The sequence below is a fragment of the Podarcis melisellensis genome, assembly GCF_964234715.1.
Source record: "Podarcis melisellensis genome assembly, chromosome: 1".
In the NCBI taxonomy this organism is placed as follows: Eukaryota; Metazoa; Chordata; class Lepidosauria; order Squamata; family Lacertidae; genus Podarcis; species Podarcis melisellensis.
In genome coordinates, this window is record NC_138528.1 from 68,172,832 (window position 1) to 68,193,571 (window position 20,740).

The following is a 20,740-nucleotide window of genomic DNA, read 5'->3' on the forward strand; positions in this document are numbered from 1 at the left end:
CTAAGCAGCCTTTAAAAGTCTGTCTGTTAGCTTTACAATGTGTGTCTGCAAAGCTCAAAATTGACAGCAATAATTGACTCCGCTCAATATTGAGGCAAATATTTAGATCATAGTTAACTTCAGAAATGTCTCAAGGTGTTTAAGTATTATGTTAGCTAATTCCACAAATGAACAATTAACTTTTAAAACTGTATGCATAATATTAAACTTTACCTGGTTACATCTTGTGTTACTAGCTAAATAGTAACTCATTTTGTATTTAAATATTGTGAACCCCCCTGTGATCTTGTATACCAAGGGTGGTATACAAATTTAATAACAAACAAACAACTGTTTCCCCTGACCACTCATCAGATTTGAAAGTCTATGAAAATGTTGTTGTTTTTTATGTTAGTACCTTAGGATACTCAATCTTGCCTGCAAGAGTTTGTTTGGAAAAAATAATTGATATAATGCAACATTGTCAGGAATATTAATTTAACTGTGCATGGCAAATTGATTATTCTGCTCAGATTTGAGGTTGTCAGACAGACAGTAGCGACTGGCAGGGCAGTGTGGGTGGGGTCATGTTGCTGTCCTGTCTTCTCAATGCCATATGTTGATGTCAGTTACCAAGAGAGGGAGAGACAAGGAAGTGGGGAACTTGATGTGGGTGCAATGGCAGGAGCATCAGATTGTTCTACCACTGCGCCCATGCTGCATTCCTCACTGCCTTGTGCCTCCCCTTCTTGGTAACTGTCAGTGACACATGACACAGGAAAGCCAGGTCAGCAACACTGTTTTCCCCCACGGGCCACTACTGCAGGTAGATAGTGTTATTTCCTCTTCTTTTTAAAACTGTTGTGCTTTGTTCCACAAATAGGTAAAGGTAAAGGGACCCTTGACTGTTAAAGTCCAGTCACAGACGACTCTGGGGTTGCAGCGCTCATCTCGCCTTACTGGCTGAGGGGGCTGGTGTTTGTCTGCAGACAGCTTCCGGGTCATGTGGCCAGCATGACTAAGCCGCTTCTGGCGAACCAGAGCAGCGCACGGAAATGCCATTTACCTTCTTGCCAGAGTGGTACCTATTTATCTACTTGCACTTTGACCTGCTTTCAAACTGCTAGGTTAGCAGGAGCAGGGACTGAACAATGGGAGCTCACCCCGTCGCGGGAATTCGAATTGCCGACCTTCTGATTGGCAAGCCCTAGGCTCTGTGGTTTAGACCACAATGCTACCTGCACCCCATGTTCCACAAATAGGCCACAGTTATTTGCAAAGTTGTAATTTAGGGTCAGTTGCTTCCTTTCCAAGATATATGGCTACTTGGTAATACCTTGCATTATTTTGGGCTTTACATATTATAAATTGAAATATTTTAAATAAGTTAGATAGGATATTGGCCTAAAAACATGAATTGTATTAGTCTCCCTACATTTGCTGATCCTTGAAGTAATTTAGTTCTTTTTTATTATTATTATTCACGAACTTAAACAAATTGCCAAAGGTTATTGTTTTATCGCAGGCATAAATCATAAAATGGGAGAAACTGCCCAATAGAGTCCAGATTATGGTGTATATTTAACTGCCCTGTGCTGCCTTAGGAAATTGAATGTTGCTAGAATTCAGCATCTTAGAAGTTAATAAGAGATGAAAGCTAAAATGGGGTACTGCCACTACTAAACATTTTAACAGTATACAAACCCTCTGGACTACATGCACAAGTCATGGGAAGGGGAAGGACTGAGAATACTGAGGATGCAATAGAAAAAGTTACAGGAGGGAAATGCAGAAAATATGATGAGGCTATGGTGGTCAAGACAAACAAAACCCCACAATGGAAGATATAGGAGTTTGGTGGGGTTTTTACACATTCAGAAGTGGGTAGACGCTTGATTGCAGAAAAGTAGATAAGTCGAACCCATGGAATAAATTAGTCACAATTTGATGCACAGGTATGATAGGTATGTGGAACCTGTGGCCCTCCAGACTCCAGCTCTTGTTGTTGTTGTTGTTGTAATACTTATACCCCACCTTTCCTCCAAGGAACTCAATGTGGCATACATGGTTCTCCCTTTCTCTATTTTATCCATATAACAACATTGCGAGTTAGGTTAGTCCTTGGCCAATTGCCATGAATAGTCTTATCCAGATATTCAGTTGAATGTTTGAGGGCACATACTATGTAGGGAGTGTGGGTTGCTGTCCCCGCTCATTTCCTTCTGAACCTTTGGACATTTAGTGTGCAGGACTGGTGGCATAAGTAGGGCTGCACTGCTGACCTAGCTTCCCAACACTGCACATTGCTGCCAGTTACCAAGAGGGAAACTGCCACTGCACCTGTGCCTGTACCAAGCTCCCTGCTGCCTTATCCATCCCCTTCCCTGTAACCAACAGAAATGTGCAGCATTGGGAAACCAGGTCAGCAATGTACCCCTACCTGTGGTGCCACTCCATTCACTACTGGATTCTGCATGTGATTGAGCACTTAGAATCCCCCTACTGACTTTTAGCAAATGAATGAAGGCTGGGTGCAGAGGCAGTCAAGGCATTCATAGGGACATTAGGAGCAGCATGGTCCACACACCCTTTAGGAGCTAGGGCTCTCATGCATTTGACTGAATATATGACTAGGGTTATTTGAGGCTAATAAAGTTAAACACATACTAATGCTGTGTTAAATTTTGAAAAACTCTCTTGGGTGTTTTCATCCAACTTGTAAGACTCATGAATGTCATTATAGATGGGTGGCAGTAGTAAGTTATTTTTAGGTGTACTTCACCCTCCCCTCTAGCATCAGACAACCTCCCAGTTTGCTCCACCTTCCCATCCTACACTCTTGTCTTCCGTGTGCAGTTACCCCCCTCTCTGCCCAGCAGTGAAGAGTCCTCAAGATGGTATCGGATGTCCAGGACATCTAGTTTGATACCTTGTTCAGGATAACCACATTCTACAGGAACCAAAGAAGCTGTCATTAGTAGCAGAGCAAGGTGCAAGCATAAAGAAGTAGAACAGGGCTTCCTGTTATTTCTCTTTTGGCTGCCTGCCTAAAACTTGCTGCTAATGACAAGGTCACTAACAAATTAGCTTGTCTTGTTAATTGGTATCATCTCATTCAGTAATGGGGTTAAGAAGTAATTGGTCACTCTTGAAACTTTTTGTTTGTGGGAGAGAAGAATGTTTTTGATAGGCAGAAATTGCATAAATATTGCTGACCATGTTGCTAGTATTTATAGTGTGTCTTGGGAAACCCAAGCTTGGCTTTTTAGTTCAATGTTGCTACCAGTTTGATTTTGAAAACAAGACTTAATCAGCTGTATACTGAAAGACTAACTTGGATCAATAGTTGTCTGCTTTACGGATAGCTTAATACAGAAACAATTAGATGACAGAAGGTTGGATGATATATTTCTTTTTATTGCTATTTTACGTAGATTGAATTTATTGGGAGTCAGTGGATAGATAAAGATCATGCTTATTTAAGGTCATTGTTGTGTGAGCTAGCAACTTTTTTTTGCATCTTCATGTGTTTATAACTGCATTTTCCTAAAAATGTGCTGTTAGTGCATTCGTGAGCAAAAGGGGAACAACTGATACATTTCCTCTCAAATCGTCCTTCAGGCATTGTTCTAACTAGCTGGGCTTGAGCCTTTCTATGCAAACCCAAATCTTACACAAGTTAGGTGGAAGAGTACCGTAAGTTTACCATGGCCAAACAGATGTTTTGGCTCTCTGGACGCTTCTGTTGCCTTTATTATCTGCCTTTTTTATTTTATTTATTTGAAGTAGATTGCTATTATGGTGTAAGTTTAACACTGGATATTAAACAATGTACAAATAAAACTCAATTCTCTGGGTGTATGTCTAAATGTAGTTAAGACAGCAGTATCTATATGTAAGAGGGAGGTATTGAGAGGCTTAGGGGAGCCCTAAGGTTTGCAGACCTACAAAAAAGATAGGTGAGTGTGATTTCTATGGGTTCCTTACAAAGTACAGTGGTACCTCGGGTTAAGAACTTAATTTGTTCCGGAGGTCCATTCTTAACCTGAAACTGTTCTTAACCTGAAGCACCACTTTAGCCTCCCGCTGCTGCTGCGCCACCAGAACATGATTTCTGTTCTCATCCTGAAGCAAAGTCCTTAACCCGAGGTAATATTTCTGGGTTAGCGGAGTCTGTAACCTGAAGCGTATGTAACCCGAGGTACCACTATAAATAATTTGGCTGGTCTGCTGAGTCCAAACTTCCCTTAATAGTCCTTGCAGCACCTGCTGCCACCAGATGCTTACCATGGGATGTCAGCTACGTGCTGCTGTTCTTGATTGTGGATACCACACAATATTGATTCCCCCCTACACAATGTTACTGAGAGCCAATATGGTGTAGTGTTTAAGAGCGGTAGTCTCGTAATCTGGGGAACCGGGTTCGCGTCTCCGCTCCTCCACATGCAGCTGCTGGGTGACCTTGGGCTAGTCATACTTCTTTGAAGTCTCTCAGCCCCACTCACCTCACAGAGTGTTTGTTGTGGGGGAGGAAGGGAAAGGAGAATGTTAGCCGCTTTGAGACTCCTTAAAGGGAGTGAAAGGCGGCATATCAAATCCAAACTCCTCCTCTTCTCTTCTTCTTGTTGTCTAGTAAAAACAGGGTTACCAGGAAAAATATGCAAAGTTGTCACCACACACACACACACACACACACACACAAGTTCTTTCTCTGGCATTTCACATATACATAGCCACACATACACCTCTTTCTCACAGCATCTTACAGTGCTCTGGAGATAATTTAGAGGCTGCAAAGGGGCCTGAAGGAGATTTGAGATGAAGTTCCATTACATACATGGTAGTCCATTGTGACAGTAAAGCTGCAGTGCTGGATGCAACCTGTAGAGCCCCTTTATTGGGTGAAGCAAGTGCCCACTACTAGCACTCATGGCTGGCAGGCAACAAACAAGCAAACAAGATTCCTGTCACTTCTCCCCTCCTGAAAAAAGAATCATTCAAAACCAAGTTAGCTCAGAGCAATAGGGTAGGCTCTTCTACGAACTGCTCTGCGTTATTCTGTTATTCCTCTCACCCCCAATAGTTGGCATTGGATTGGTAACGTTGGATCAATCCATCAACTTCTGATAGATCATTTAGAAGGATTGGGTGCGGCAACACTTTCGCTGCACATGTGTGCCAGTATCCATACTCAGCAGCGTTACATCTCAACGCAGCTCCTTCCTTGGAAGTGTCTTTGGGGATGAAGGTACAGTAGGCAATAAACACTCATGGACGTCATAAAGATTCAGTGAAGTATAGAAGTTTACTTGATAGGCATAAAACCATAATGATACATAAAGACATTCACCACTGCCATGGTCAAGGCATGCTTAGAGTCCAACAAGAGTCCAAGACTCTTTCTCTGCTACTTTCATCGCAACACGCAAGCAAGAGACACAACAAGATACACAGAACTATTGTTGTCAGTACTTCTTGTAACACTGTGCATGGCTAAAGAACAGTTCCCACAGAAAACATCCTTGCATAGACAAAACAATCTCAGCCTTCTGCTGTTTCTTGAAACTTTTTCTCTGTTCTTCTTTGTTTCTGGAACAAATTATTCTCTCTCACACAGAGATAATATCCAACAGGTAAGCCCAGCATTATTCCTATATGTGAGCTACACTGAGATCCAGTGCCGAGGGCCTTCTGGCGGTTCCGTCATTGCGAGAAGTGAGGCTACAGGGAACCAGACAGAGGGCCTTCTCGGTAGTGGCGCCCGCCCTGTGGAACGCCCTCCCATCAGATGTCAAAGAGATAAAGAATTACCTGACATTCAGAAAACATCTTAAGGCAGCCCTGTTCAGGGAAGTTTTTAATATGTAATGCTGTACTGTTTTTAACACTGATTGGGAGCCGCCCAGAGTGGCTGGGGAAACTCAGCCAGATGGGCGGGGTATAAATAATAAATTATTATATTATTATTATTATTACTACCTGGTGTGCCTGGTTGAGGCTGCAAGATGGAATGTAACACATTTGTATTTCATCCTTCTTTCAGGAATCTTTGTGGTGTATAGGGGGTCACACATTTCATCTCTAAACCTTTTACTTTTCCAAACATTTTATAAAATAGACCTCACTGTGCGTGTTCTGTATTGTCATGAATCTCAAGTCCAATGTTGACAACATTTTTTGTAGAATGAGTGTGCCCTAAAGAGTAAACACTAAAGTATAATCTGGAATCATTTTCCATTGATGAGTAGAACACAGTGAAATCAGCTTCTTTTGCCATTTAATTACTGTGTATTTGAGAATAAATGAAGTATTGAAATGGCTTCCCCCATCTCATTTTGCAGGTGGTGATGAAAGCTTTGCTTTTATTTGAATCATGTTAATTCATGTAATTTTGGTTTATTGTTATAGCAGCTGTCACCCTCTACATGCTCATTTTCCTATTCATTTGATGAAGGTTTATTTTTGGAGTAAAAATCCCCCCCTTCTTTATTTAGAAAGCATTTATATCTGCATGAAGTGTAGTGAGAGAAGTACTGCCATTAAAATCTATTCGGCCATTGCTCATAGTCCTTAGGTTTATTAAATACTCTGTAGTAAACTACTTGATTAAGATTCTCAAATGGTATTTGAGGCTGCTATTAGTTTTGAATTTGAAATCTTCATTGCACAGCAGTATACCTTTCTGATTATCAGATGCTGGAAGCAACCAAGGATTGCTCAAAACAATATAGAAGTTTTGAGCATGGGTGAGGAATCCTTCCCAGACCAAGGGCTGTGTTCTCTTCTGGACAACGTCTTGAGGGCCATGCCAGTGCTAGGCATGGTCAGATGCAGACGTGGATGAGGCAACAAATGTAAATTGTACCTTTATACAGTAGGCTAGTTTCTACACTCTCTGACCACGCTCTGACCACTCTCTGTCTTTCATCCAAGGAAGCAAGAGGCTTTCAGTTCAAGGAAGCATTCTAACCAGGTATAAGTACTTGGAGTGTAAAGCAGAGCCAATGGGGGGGATTGCATTGACGAGAGACGATGTCACCTTGGTAGAGTTCAGAGGCCCGGAGGGGCCTGGAATTAGAGAATGTAGCTTTAATAGGCTTGTGGTATGATGTAGGATAGCAATTTTGACCATTTTGTTTGACCTTTAGCATAGTAAAATTCTTGGTGTTCGGAGCGTTAATAGTATACTTGCAAGTTATTCATCTTTTGACTTACATTATTTTTGCATGGAATGGCAACTTTTAAAAGGAGCCTCATCTTGAATTCTATAATTATTTAATGAATTTAATGAAAGTTGTTTATTTGTCACCTGAATACAAAGTATAGTTATACCAGAATAATTAACAGCAATATGTTCTTTGAGGTTCTTTTTTTGGCAGGGTATTCATATGTCTCCAGTAGAAAGAAGCATAGTTTACTCAATATTAAACTACATTTGCCTAAGGCAGCAATCCTATACATTCTCATGCGGGGATGGGGTTCGAAGTCCCGTTGAACTCAATGGTGCTTTTTCTGAGTACCAATGCGTAGGACTGTGTTGTGAAATCACTGGTAGTCTCTTAGTCCTTCAAGTTTGTGGGCAGACACTTTAGCCATTTGGCCTAGGAATAAACCTTATCAACATTCCTGTTGCTTTAAATATATTTTGTTGTTGTTAGTGTTGCCTTATTGCTTGGAAGCTCTACATAAGCTTCCTAGGTCTAAGTAGCCCCAGTCATGGCTAGTGAGAACTTAATGGTTAAGCACTCTTGACCTTGCCTCTCTTACTTCTACTGTTCATTATACTTTACATTCTTATGGTCACTTCGAGCCTAGCCTAGCTATGCCAGGGCAGCCATAATAATAGCTCCACTGCAATTTCTAATGCTAAAATTTATCCGATTGAGTGCACATCCATGTGAATTAGCCAGCATCCTGTTTTGAGAAGAGTGCCTTATCTGAAGAATGGGGAAAGCTCTACCAAGAAGATGATCCCACAAGAAGCTGGCACTTTGAAATTATACTTTGAGCACAAAACCATCACAGTTCCTCCAAAAACAGTATATCCATATCAACTAACCAATTCCAATTCCTGTTTCTCTTAAAGGAACTATTCGAACCTGATCCTTTTACTAAATATGAATGTTTATTTAGGTGACTGACCTTGATGTTTCTCATTTGCTGCTCAGAGGTCTGTTGCTATCCAGTTTGAAAAGGGATTTTTAATGTAACGCTTGTTTGATATCCTGAATGCATTTGGAAAATATGGAGATAGACCTGTTGAGTGAAATTATTTTTGAAGGAGATTTAAAGTTATAATAAGAGTTAACACTTACTTAATCATAATACAGTGTTCTTTTTATTTGTTATATAGCATTATGCCAGTATATACAGGCCTCTAAAGCTCAAGATGGTGGTAGCCGTTTCATTTCAAGTTCAGCAGAAGGTAAAACAAAAACACAGGGACAACTGATCAAAACTTTAATTCATATGGATATTTCTCTTCTATTATTTCTGTCCCTTGACCATTTTGTGCCTTCTAGCTTTCCCTTCTCAGCTGATTTCTCTAACAGATGATGGATTCTAGGTATAAATACTTAACAAAGCTATTAACATTGATCTTGTATACACTAAATTTTGCTTAACTTTAGCATCTGTTACCTATGTGTGCATTTCCTGGATTACTTTTAAAATGGGGTTTGGTTTTGGTGAACAAATAAACATGCTCATGATTAACTTTTGAAATAAATGAAGCAAATAAAATAATTTGGGCTGAACCTATTTAAGAAAAGGCACACATAGTTAATTGTATGTAAGATACAACCAATATTATAACCTCATTTTGCTTACTTTCTTGCTAACCACTACTTTCCATTTCCTGTTTCTCTTTAAGGAACTATTTGAACCTGTTCCTTTTACTACTCAGTGTGCTTTCTGGCATCTACACAAAAAAAAACCTTGAAGTGAAACTATTTTGATTCTTGTATTCATTTTTCAGGTGAAAACTTTGAACAAACTCCATTAAGACGCACATTCAAGTCCAAAGTTCTTGCTCGTTATCCAGAAAATGTTGAATGGAATCCTTTTGATCAGGATGCAGTGGGAATGGTTGGTTCTTAATTTTCTTTGTTGCACTTGCACTAATCGTCTGGTGCTATAATATTCATATTTGTATGTTGGACCAGGATGCATACATTTATGTAGATTAGCTTCTAGAAAGTTTGTTCTCATTCAGAAATCAGGCCAAATTATGAAGACTTAACTAAGAGCAACTTTTATTCCAACTTCAGCATAGCCTAGAATAGCCATTCTCAGCACGGAGCCTATCAGGTGTTATTCAGTTCCAGCTCCCATGAGCTCCAGCTAGCATGGCCAATTAATAGGGATGATGGGAGTTGGAGTCCAGCAACATCTGGATAACACTAGGCTTGGGAAGACTGACCTACAACGTGGCTGATTGGGAGACACACTTACACATGCACATGAATTCACGGAGAGATTAAGAAGGGACAGGAAATGGACTACTTAAAGTTACTTATATATCACATAGGCATATTGTTTCCTAAGCCTATATCATGAAGGCATATTGTTTCCTGTCCTCTTACCCATGAAGTCTACTTATATATGTTCTTTTGACTCTCCTACTGTCCTAGCTCCCACTCCAGGCATGATAACAGAGGCAATCTGAGAGTGAAAAAAGAATGTTAATTAAAGCAGAGTACAATATAGGCGCAGCAACAGATAAAAGCTAACTCAAACAGAGCTTCTACAAACAGAGTGGAGGAGTTAACTGAACTAGAAGCAAAGCCATAATTCCAAAGTCCAAGATTCAGGGCACGGTGTTCAAAACCATAGAAGAGCAGCAAAGTTGTCCCTACCCAAGTGCCCCCAACCCAAGCTTTATAGCCAAAAGAGAGCACATGCATTACTTGTGAAAATTAGTCTTTTGAGAATGTCTAGACTGCAGGTGCATACACTGTTGGGGTGGGAGTGTCTGTTCCCATTGGTGGATCCTTTATTTGGCCTTGAAAGACAATACTAAACCCTCTTTCTTGGAATTCTGTTCAGCCACCCCAGGCTGCAGCTCTGAGGTTTTCCCAGCCTCCAACAGTGTGCCCTCACAGGAGGGAAGCAGCACCTGGGACTCCTACTCCAGCTTCCCCTCCCTAATCCTCCTCATCTGCTTCTTCATCTTCCTCTAGAGTCTGCTCTCCCAGGTTTGTGCTTGAAGGCACTGAGTACCGTATTTTTCGCCCTATAGGACGCACTTTTTCCCCTCCAAAAATGAAGGGGAAATGTGTGTGCGTCCTATGGGGCTAATACAGGCTTTTGGTGAAGCCTGGAGAGCGAGAGGGGTTGGTGCATACCGACCCCTCTCGCTCTCCAGGTTTCGCGGACCTCTCCGCACTCCCGCTGCTTGCGGAGATTTGCCTGCATGCTGAAGCCTGCGCGCACTGAGCTCAGCGCGTCCAGGCTTCGCGGACCTCTCCGCAAGCAGCGGGAGCGCTCCCGTTGCTTGCGTAGAGTGGCCTCCATGCTGAAGCCTGCGCGCGCTGAGCTCAGCACGTCCAGGCTTCGCGGACCTCTCCGCAAGCAGCGGGAGCCAGCACTGGGCTCCCATGGCTTGCAGAGAGCTGCCTGTTTGGGGGCTGGGGTCAGGGGAAGCTCAGGCGGGCCTCCTCCGCCCCAGTCCCGCGCCTGGGGAAAAAAAAATAATTTCCCCCCTTTATTTCCCCCCAAAAAAACTAGGTGCGCCTTATGGGACGGTGCGTCCTATAGGGCGAAAAATACGGTAACTCATGACACCTACCCAAGTAAATATATTTTCAATAAGACAGCTGCAGGGGAGATAGCTTAGCTACCAGTGTCATAAGCACCACTGTCAGTATAGAAACCCAATAGTGGCTGGCCTCTGAGCAGCTCACAAAAAACTAAAATGCAGTACAAAATAAAAGCAGCATAAAAACACAAGTTTTTTATTGTGTGTTTTCGTCTAATAAAATACCTGGCTGAATAAAAATAAACATTTCTATTTCTTCATTTCTCCCACAGCTATGTATGCCTAAGGGTCTGTCTTTCAAGACACAAGCTGATGCCAGAGAACCTCAGTTCCATTCTTTTATCATTACCCGTGAAGATGGCTCTCGGACATTTGGGTTTTCTCTCACATTTTATGAGGAAGTTACCAGCAAACAAATCTGTAGCGCAATGCAGACATTATATCACATGCACAATGCGGAATATGATATTCTTCATACTCCACCTACCAATGACAAAGATATCTGTAGCACCATAGAAGACTGTAATGGCACCTCTGTAACAAAGCTACAACGATTTAACTCCTATGATATTAGCAGGGACACTCTTTATGTCTCTAAGTGCATTTGTCTGATAACCCCAATGTCTTTCATGAAGGCGTGTAGGAGAGTGCTTGAGCAACTTCACCAAGCTGTAACTTCACCTCAACCACCACCATTACCTTTGGAAAGCTTTATCTACAATATACTCTATGAAGTTCCCCTACCACCTGCAGGGAGATCACTAAAATTTTCAGGAGTTTATGGACCAATTATCTGCCAGAGGCCAAGCACCAGTGAATTGCCATTATTTGACTTTCCAGTTAAAGAAGTTTTTGAGTTACTTGGAGTAGAGAATATGGTTCAGCTCTTCACCTGTGCTCTTTTGGAATTTCAGATATTGCTCTATTCACAGCGTGAGTATAGCCTTTTATATTATAAAAGATGGTCAATGTGGTAAAGATAACCTGTTCTTGATGCATTGGATCCACACTAAAGTACGCATAGCAGGGCTGGCAGATGCTGGCTTTCCTACTCCTGCTCCCCAGGCTTTCAAAATGCTTCACTGAGGGTTGGAAAGCCCTCATGAATGGGAGCAGGCTATAGCATAGGAGCTTAGACAATATGGAGTATCCCTAAAAATCAAGGGGAGGTATCTTCCATGAGTGGTGCTCCACATGGATGTGGTCTCTGTCCAGTTTTTTAATAAGGAGAATGCTTTGTTCTAAATTTTGACTGTCTTAAATAAATAAATAAAACCCTTATCTGTATAATTGGTGATATGTGTGCTTGACTATCCCTGTATAATTGGTGATAAAAGCTACCCTAAAGCTTAAAATGCTATTGTCTCTCTTCAGACCTGTAAAAACCTTTATACTATTGAAAGTTATACTGTGCTTGCAGATATTTTCCAGCTAGATAAAACAATTTTCTGCATCAGTACCAGGTAACTGAAAAAGTAATTAATTAAATGCTTACTGTGCAATCTTGTGGCTGTTTAACTGAAGCAAGTTCCACTGAATTCAGTGAAACTTGCTGCCAGATATGTGGGTATAAGATCACAGCTTTATTATAAAATAATAAAGTGTCATTGGGCTGGTTCCAGAGACCCCATGAATAAAGTTGCCACCACAGGCGCATAATGGCCATGGCAGGTGAAGGTAAGGCAACAAAAATGACACAGGAAACTGGTATTGGATTGAATTATGCCACAACTTTATTGATAACAGGAAAGAGTAGATTTGGCTGAGGCATTGGGTATGTAGCTTGCCTGCTACCTGATAGGATACTTGGTGGGATCAAACCTGTGCTAGGGAGTCACCCCCAACATTGATTAGATGCTACAATCCTGCACAGGCCACCATTGGGAGAGTTTTATTGACCCCTTGGCCCCACAATGGACTCATAGACAGAATCACCCCTCCTGGACCCCTCTAACGGGGTACCTCTGAGACTAAGGATGCAGCCCAATGCCTCATCTGCCAAAGTTGTGACGGTTGCTATGAGGTAAGTGAAAACCCACAAGCCTGCCAATTTGCTTGCAGGATAAAATTTCTCCCTGACCCCAAATATGGTGACTGAATAAACCATAGCAAGGTTCATAGCAAGGCAATGTGTCTGTCCATGCCCCGCCCCCCCAGCTGGCCGGGCCCTTTAAGACTGGGTGGGTGGGTGGAAAAATCCCACAACAATCCTCCAAAAGGGCGGCCAACACCTGGCCACTCCCTTAAATAGGCTAGGAGTGGGCTGCTCGCAGCCCACAAGCCCCAGCCTCTGATTGGCTGAGTGGACACTGCCTGTCCTTACCTGGGATCCTGACATGGCCAGAGGTGGGCAGTGCCAGCAATCCCCTTCCCCGGCCGCACTGGAAGATGGCAGCTTCCCTGAACCCACCATGGCCACGCTGTGCGGCAATGGCCGTCCACCTGAGTCCCTGGTGAGCAGATATTCTGCTCCATGCAGCCTCCTGCTCACAGAATAATACGGTTATTTTAACTCATTTCCCCTTGCATTTTCTAAAAATTCTGGTATATAAATATCTACAAAAAAAAATTGTTCAGGTATGTTGGATAATCCTTTAGCATAGTGTGGGAGATAACATGGTACTTAGCAGGGGGATGGGGGAACTGGTGAAAATCACCTCCAACGTGTGTGAGTAGGAAGACCTCAGTCCAGTTGCCAGCCTTTTGTTTATGGAACACCTGCTCTGAGTATGCCTGTAAACATTTCCAAAGGATATAAATGCCCTAGAGACCCCTGAGGGACCATTTGTAATCTTTGGGATGGCGCTTCTCTATAGATCACTTAAGCAGGACCGTTCTGGTGTTGACCTTTAAAGCCCTAAATGGCCTTGGCCCTAGATACCTGAAAAAGTTTCTCCACACCCATCATCCAGTCCAGACACTGAGGTCCAACACCGAGAGCCTTCTGGTGGTTCCCTCACTGCGAGCCATGAAGCTACAGGCAGAGAATCTTCTCGGTAGTGGCACCCTTCCTGTGGAACACCCTCCTATCAAATGTCAAGGAGATAAACAACTGTTTGACTTTTAGAAGACATTTGGAGGCAGCCCTGTTCAGGGAAGTTTTCAATGATTGACGTTTTAGTGTTTTTAATCTTTTGCTGGGAGCCACCCGGAGTTGCTGGGGCAACCCAGTCAGATGGGTGGCATATAAATAATAAAATTATTATTATTATTAATTTTGAAAATTGCTTCCCCAGAGGGGAGGGGCCACCCAGCTTTCAGACTAAGGGCAGGAGTCACCTAACCAGCACCGTTGGCAACTCCGCGGAAGTTCTGCACAAGGACTTTTCCACGTGCAATGGGGCTTTCCCACTCCCTTGCTACCCTCAAAAAATTGACTTTGAGGGACTTGGGGAAACCCCCCAGAACAGTGCATGGGGGAAGGAGAGGGAGGATCATGCCAACTGGCAATAGTGGGACACTGAATTCCACCCATAGTCTGTGTAACAAAGCATTTAGTCAGGCTGAGTTCCTTCTCAGAGCTTCGATAAGATTCTGCACAAGGTGCTGAAATAGTAGCGTTTGGTCCTCAGCCGTTTTCCCTGCCCCCCTGTTCAGGTATGTCACAAGAATTAGTAATGCTCTTTTGGAGGCTCTGGGGGAGAATATTTATATATTTTTACTGAGAATTTCTGATCAGAATCCTCTGGAGGGTGTTCCATCCACATCATCTCCTGAATTGCTTGTTCCTCCTGTATTGCTTGCTCTTCCAATCTAGTCTGGGAGTTGGGTAGTCCTTTCACCTGGAGAAGCAATTTAGAATGCCCCGGCCTAAGTGCTCCAGAGGGAGGCACCATCCTGAGGATTAGGAATATGAGGACTGAGAACAAAAATTTGTGGTAAGAAAATGACTGTTTTTTCTTTCTCCCTGAAACATTCAAACTAAGTTTATAAACAGCCTTTTTAATAAACATGCTGATCATAATAATGGTTGATAGACAACATAAGTCATACTTCGAGTGAAATAAATGACTCCATTGACCTAAGGAGTCTACTCTGAGTATGACTTATTCGACTATCACTCAATATAGCAAGCTATCAAATCATAGTAAGTCAACCTAGTTTGGATAAAAAAGCTGGAAGTTGTTTTTTGCAGGTTCAATAGTTCCTCTTCTATCCATCCCTCATGGTCTTTCTTCACGTTGTTATGAAGTTCCTATTCAAAATAAAGTTTAAATATGGTCTGCTCTTGTTCAGATTCCTTCTGCTGTTAAGTACCCAAAATATCTTAAGTCTTGAAAATTAAATATAGCCTTTCTGGCTCAGCTAAGCCACATTAACAATTGGTGATTATCTGAACTGAATCAATGACTGTTCTTGAATTATTTTTTTTACTGTGATAATTTATGTAGACTTTGTAAATACTACACCTGGTTAACCTGAAGTGATAAAACCTTTCTGTGGAAACAAATTGCCTATGAGTATCAACGGTTTAATATCATATTGAAGAAAAAGTTCATTATAAAAGTTCAAGCTGCAACAGAGTTTGCTGAAGATGCAATGGCCATATGTGTCGGATTTTAGCAGGCTCAATATAGCGCTATTTCCCCTCTCCTCAATCCCATGTATTGGGGAGAATGGGAGGTTGGTCTGTGGCTCATATATCCTTTTCCTTTCTACTGGGTGCATGTTATTTTTAAAATAATAATAAAAACTTCTCTGCATGATATCTGGTAGAAAGCTATGTTTTACTTTATCTTTCAATTCCACAGAGACTAAGCAACTGATATTTTTAGAATATGTATTGTGCAATGCCTTGTGTTTGTTTCTTAGTGCTCCTTATATGAAGCCTCTAGGTTTGTGCTGATGGTTGCATTTTCATGGTGGCTCTCTAAGTGTGTTCTCTTCTTCACTACTTCCTGTTTTTAGATTACCAGAGACTGATGACTGTGGCAGAGACAATCACAGCACTGATGTTTCCATTCCAATGGCAGCATGTCTATGTTCCCATCCTTCCAGCCTCTCTCCTGCATTTTTTAGATGCTCCTGTCCCATATTTGATGGGCTTGCACTCCAATGGACTAGATGACCGGTCTAAGCTGGAGCTCCCTCAAGAGGTGAGAAATTTTACTCGAGTCAGGCTTCACTGCTTGCTAAACTGTTTCCAAAGGAGAGAATTTTGAATTAGTGTTATTCCTGCTCTTCCACTATAAAAGTCTCTCTAGAACAATGTGTGATTTGGTTTGGGGTAGATTTGGAAAGGACTAGTTAAGAAGAAAAAAAAGCTGACATTCTTTCAAATTGATTGTTGTAACTTTAAAATTTAGAAATTGCTTTAAAAATTAAATGTGATTCTCAGGATATTGAATCTTTTCCTAATATGACCTACACTTGAGATTGTAAGATGAAGGTATTGCTTTTGACTACATATTTTACTTAGCAGCATCCCATAGCCATATTCCTTTTGCTAGGAATAGTTTCTCAATGGTAATTTTAAAGTATGTTAACAAAAATGGAACAGAACTCATCCAGGGAATTATAACAGGTAATGTGAGTTGAGTGGTTAATGTGCAGTACAGCCAACCACTGTGCACATAATTTATCCATAAAGAATTATACATATTGTCCAGTTAATAGACCTTCTCTACAAAAGGACTTAGATATGTGTTCATATATAGACTCCATTTTGTACATTCTCTGGCCAGTATGCACATTCTCCTGCAATCGCCTTAGCACTACTTTGAATTCAACCCACTATATATTGCCACAGCAGTTCATGAATAAGATGAAAGGGACTCTTGTAGATGCTTCAGTGTTGGAGTTGGCCTCTATGATTCAGGCTCCTGTGGATGAGGATGAGTTTTTTAAAAAATCAGACAATAAAAAGGGAACAAATTCTTAGGTCGTGTTATGAAACCTCAGCACCTAGCTATTAGAGCAACAGCAGCTGTCACCTTCATAGCACATGTGTCCATGTTATGGGCCAGGATCTTACTTAAGAAGAAGCTTTAGGCTGACATTCATGTTAAGAAGGACCTTAATAAATTGGCCAAGGCTGTTGCTTTCATAGTGTATGCAAACTTAGATGCCCTTCAGTTCTCTTCTAAAGCACTGGATGCTTGTATTGCTGTCCAGCATCAGTTGTGGCTTTGGAACTGGAATGTTGACACCATATTTAAGTCTAATGCAAATATGTTTGCCCTCTGCAATTCTCTGAATTGTTTGCTACAGTAAGGAATTGTTGTTGAGGGCATAAACAATTATTACGTGTCTTACAAGTTTCCTTTACGGAAATGCAGATTACTTTCCTTCCTGCATTTCAAGCACAGCTGAAAAGAACAGGATATGTGTGTTTCCTCTTAATCCACTGTGACCAAGCATTGTAAATAATCTGATGCTGTATAAAGGAGTCAAGAAAATATATCAGAAATAAGGCCTTCTAATTTTGGTAAGACTTATTCCAAAGTGTGCCTAGGACTTCAGCCTTAATCCTTTCCAGTTGGGCAGTTATCCTACTTTCTAATTCAAATTATTCTCTCTCAAGTTGTTATATACATTTACAGTTTTTAATGAGTGTGTGTTTACACATTACAATGCCTAGGATTTCTTTGCACATTGCAAAACAACAACACAGGCATTTTACATGTGCAATGTGTGTCAACGTTTTACATATGCTCATGATTTCTCTAATATCTCTCCTGATTTAATTCTCAGGCAAATTTGTGCTTTGTGGACATAGACAACCACTATGTTGAATTGCCAGAAGACTTGCCTCAATTTCCAAATAAACTTGAATTCATTCAGGAAGTCTCTGAGATCCTTATGGCTTTTGGGATTTCACCCGAGGGAAACTTGCATTGTAGTGAAAGTGCCTCCAAGATGAAGAGCCTCAGAACATGTGACATAGTCTCTGATAAGAGAAATGGTAACCTAGGAGGAACAACTTTAAATTCATATGAACTGTTGAAAGAAAATGAGACCATAGCAAGACTTCAAGCACTTGTTAAAAGAACAGGTGTGAGCCTAGAAAAGGTAATTTCATAATACTTATGGAAGCTTCACACTAGAATATTGTGTAGCTGATACTGGATTGCTAAGGAACTTTACTCTGAATCTGCGTTACTACTTGGTTCTAATCCCAGTTTTGTTGCATGCCACCCTGACACTATGCCTGTGTAATTTTGAGAGAGACTTGTCTGCTACAGAGATGTATGGAGTTTATTTTATGTATGGAGCAAATATGTTTGCCAACATTCGCAGTTGTAGTGCAGCTTGGCTGCCTATGAGTTTTTGTTTTAATTTGTGGTGCTCTAGTACCACTGATCTAATACCAGGTCTTTAATGAGTATTGCTTAAATTGTGCCATTGATTTATTAATTTGTCATTTTCATTACCTTTTTGCAGTACAGTATTTGAATTGTATCCCATAATTCTTCTCCTTTAAGTTTGATTTCTGTTTGTGTGGCCAGAATATTTTTTTTGCATTGTTTTTTTAGTAGTCACGACAGCAGGCATGATGGTAAGCTTTTGATGTTGGCAAGCTTTTGATATTGAAATGCCTATGCTATAAATGTTCCTCACCTTGATTTTCCTTTTTTTTGGTGAAGATATATTTGAAGCTTGATATGGAATAGTATTTGGAAACTGGGTGTTAGTTATGCCAACAAACCAATTATTTCTTTTTTTCCTTTCGGAGTTACAAAAATAAAGTCATATTGGTAAAAACGTAACATACATACAGCATCATCAAATCTATTATTCTAAACCTTAGTAAACAAAGAGAATGTTTGTATAAAACAATTTACCAAGTTTGACTATTATAAATGAGTTTAGACATTAGTGGGTTGCTCCATATCCTGTGAAATCACTTAGTTACAGGATATGGATACATATTCCCCCAAATAATAAGTAATTTGTGATTTTGCTGGCAGATGATATTTTTAAAAAATGACTGTGAACAGGTCTGTTCCTTTCCCCTAAACCTGAAATAATTTTTTATCAGATTCAACTGGTTTACTTGTTTGTAAAAACAATTTCACTTAGAAAACAATTTACTCAAAATGCATTAGGAAAAAGCTACTGTTGTTGTTCCGCTCTTGCCATGAATATAAACACAGCACCATCCTGTATCAGCTCTTGTAATTCCAGAAAATATTCATCGTGGACATAACCCTAGTCTTTGACAGGCTTAACCTCACATAAGTCAAATGCAGAATTTCTATGTGAATAATTATAGCTTCAAGTTCTTTTTCCTTATAGCTTGAAGTTCGAGAAGAGACTGGTAGCAGCAAGAAGGATCTCAAAGTGCAATGTGATGAAGAAGAGTTCAGAATTTACCAGCTGAATATTCAAGTGCGGGAAGTTTTTGCTAATCGTTTCACTCAGATGTTTGCAGATTATGAAGTATTTGTTATTCAGCCCAGTCAAGACAAAGAGTCATGGTTCACCAATAGAGAGCAGATGCAGAACTTTGATAAAGTGAGTATAAAGATGGACACCATGAAAGCAGAGGACAGGGGATCCATATGCATGATGGGAAGGAGAGTAGGGCACATGAAGCATCATGGCGCAGTCCCAGTCATACAAACCGTGGTTTGGAGGACTGGGAACTGAGGCACCAAAAGAGTGTTCATTTGTAAAGTAGCCCTTTATATCAGCCAGAATTAGCTCTAATTTTGTGAAGATCAATGTGGTAAATTGTGAGAAGGATACTGTATGATGACTTAATTCCTTGGAATGTTTAATGGGTGGTGTGAATCAGATCTTGTTAAAAAGATAGATCAGAAACAAAATACTACTTTTGCAAACTGACTTATTAGTCACAGGTTATTCTCTTCGCTATAAACTGATATTCGCCTCCCCCGCTACGTTTCCTTTGTGCATAGCTGTTTGCCTATGATGATTCTAGCTGGTAAGGGCCAAATTAGACAACCACTGAGTGACGGGGTGAGCTCCCATGGCTCTGTCTCAGCTCCTGCCAACCTAGCAGTTCAAAAGCACGCCAGTGCAAGTAGATAAATAGGTACCGCTGCAGTGGGATGGCAAATGGCATTTAAGTGCGCTCTGGTTTCCATCACAGTGTTCTGTTGCACCAGAATCGGTTTAGTCATGCTGGTCACATGACCCGGAAAGCTGTCTGTGGACAAATGCTGGCTCCCTCGGCCTAAAAGCGAGATGAGTGCTGCAACCGCATAGTGGCCTTTGACTGGACTTAACTGTCCAGGGGTACTTTACCTTGTTACCTGTATATCTGTTTCAAAACAGAGTGTATATTAAAATATATAATAAAACAGTACATTTCATAGAATCATAGAGTTGGAAGAGACCACAAGGGCCATCAAGTCCAACCCCCTGCCAAGCAGGGGGGTTTAAAATATAGTAAAATAGAAAATAATTTGATTGTGTTGATAATTGAAAGTATTCTTCATATCCTTCAGAAATCATTTAACATGGGGAGACAAACACATTTTCTTTCAATTTACTAGGCATCATTCTTGTCTGACCAGCCAGAACCTTATTTGCCTTTCCTCTCAAGATTTTTGGAGACACAGATGTTTGCTTCCTTTATCGACAACAAGATTATGTGCCATGATGATGATGATAAAGACCCTATTTTGAGAGTGTTTGATTCTAGAGTGGATAAAATTAGACTGTTAAATGTTCGAACACCAACTTTGCGCACTTCCATGTATCAAAAGTGTACTACCATTGATGAGGCTGGTAAGCACTGAAATATTATCTTTAAAGGCACTATAGTTATGTCTACTGGTAAAACCAAGTTAATGCTCAGCTAGGAGCAGATAGAATGAAGATCTTCAGAAATGCAGCAGTTTTAAAATACTATTAATAAATAACACTATTTAAGAGATGGGTTCAAATGGAAATATGAATGCTTTGCTCTCAAGGGGGTTCTTTATACTCCGTTAGCACTCTGAACAGGATACATATTTCTGACAGTAGCTTTCTAACTTGTGTTTCATAGACTTGGGATTCCTGTCTTCCCACTTGCCTCTTTTATTCTCC

The 20,740-nt window shown here is 40.9% G+C and overlaps 1 protein-coding gene across 6 annotated transcripts in view; it reads left to right on the forward strand.

Annotated features, from left to right (window-relative positions):
• DENND5A (DENN domain containing 5A) overlaps nucleotides 1-20,740 on the forward strand; it is a 57,972-nt gene that overhangs the window by 7,416 nt on the left and 29,816 nt on the right. For 4 of the 6 annotated variants that reach the window (XM_081918093.1, XM_081918096.1, XM_081918095.1 and 1 more), the window contains exons 2-8: nucleotides 8,333-8,404; nucleotides 8,957-9,066; nucleotides 11,011-11,671; nucleotides 15,647-15,834; nucleotides 17,432-17,749; nucleotides 18,977-19,195; nucleotides 20,203-20,437. In XM_081918093.1, coding sequence (XP_081774219.1) covers nucleotides 8,333-8,404; nucleotides 8,957-9,066; nucleotides 11,011-11,671; nucleotides 15,647-15,834; nucleotides 17,432-17,749; nucleotides 18,977-19,195; nucleotides 20,203-20,437 — 1,803 coding nt within the window. The remainder of the gene's footprint in view (nucleotides 1-8,332; nucleotides 8,405-8,956; nucleotides 9,067-11,010; nucleotides 11,672-15,646; nucleotides 15,835-17,431; nucleotides 17,750-18,976; nucleotides 19,196-20,202; nucleotides 20,438-20,740) is intronic. The other 2 variants (XM_081918094.1, XM_081918098.1) reach the window with 1 other exon arrangement.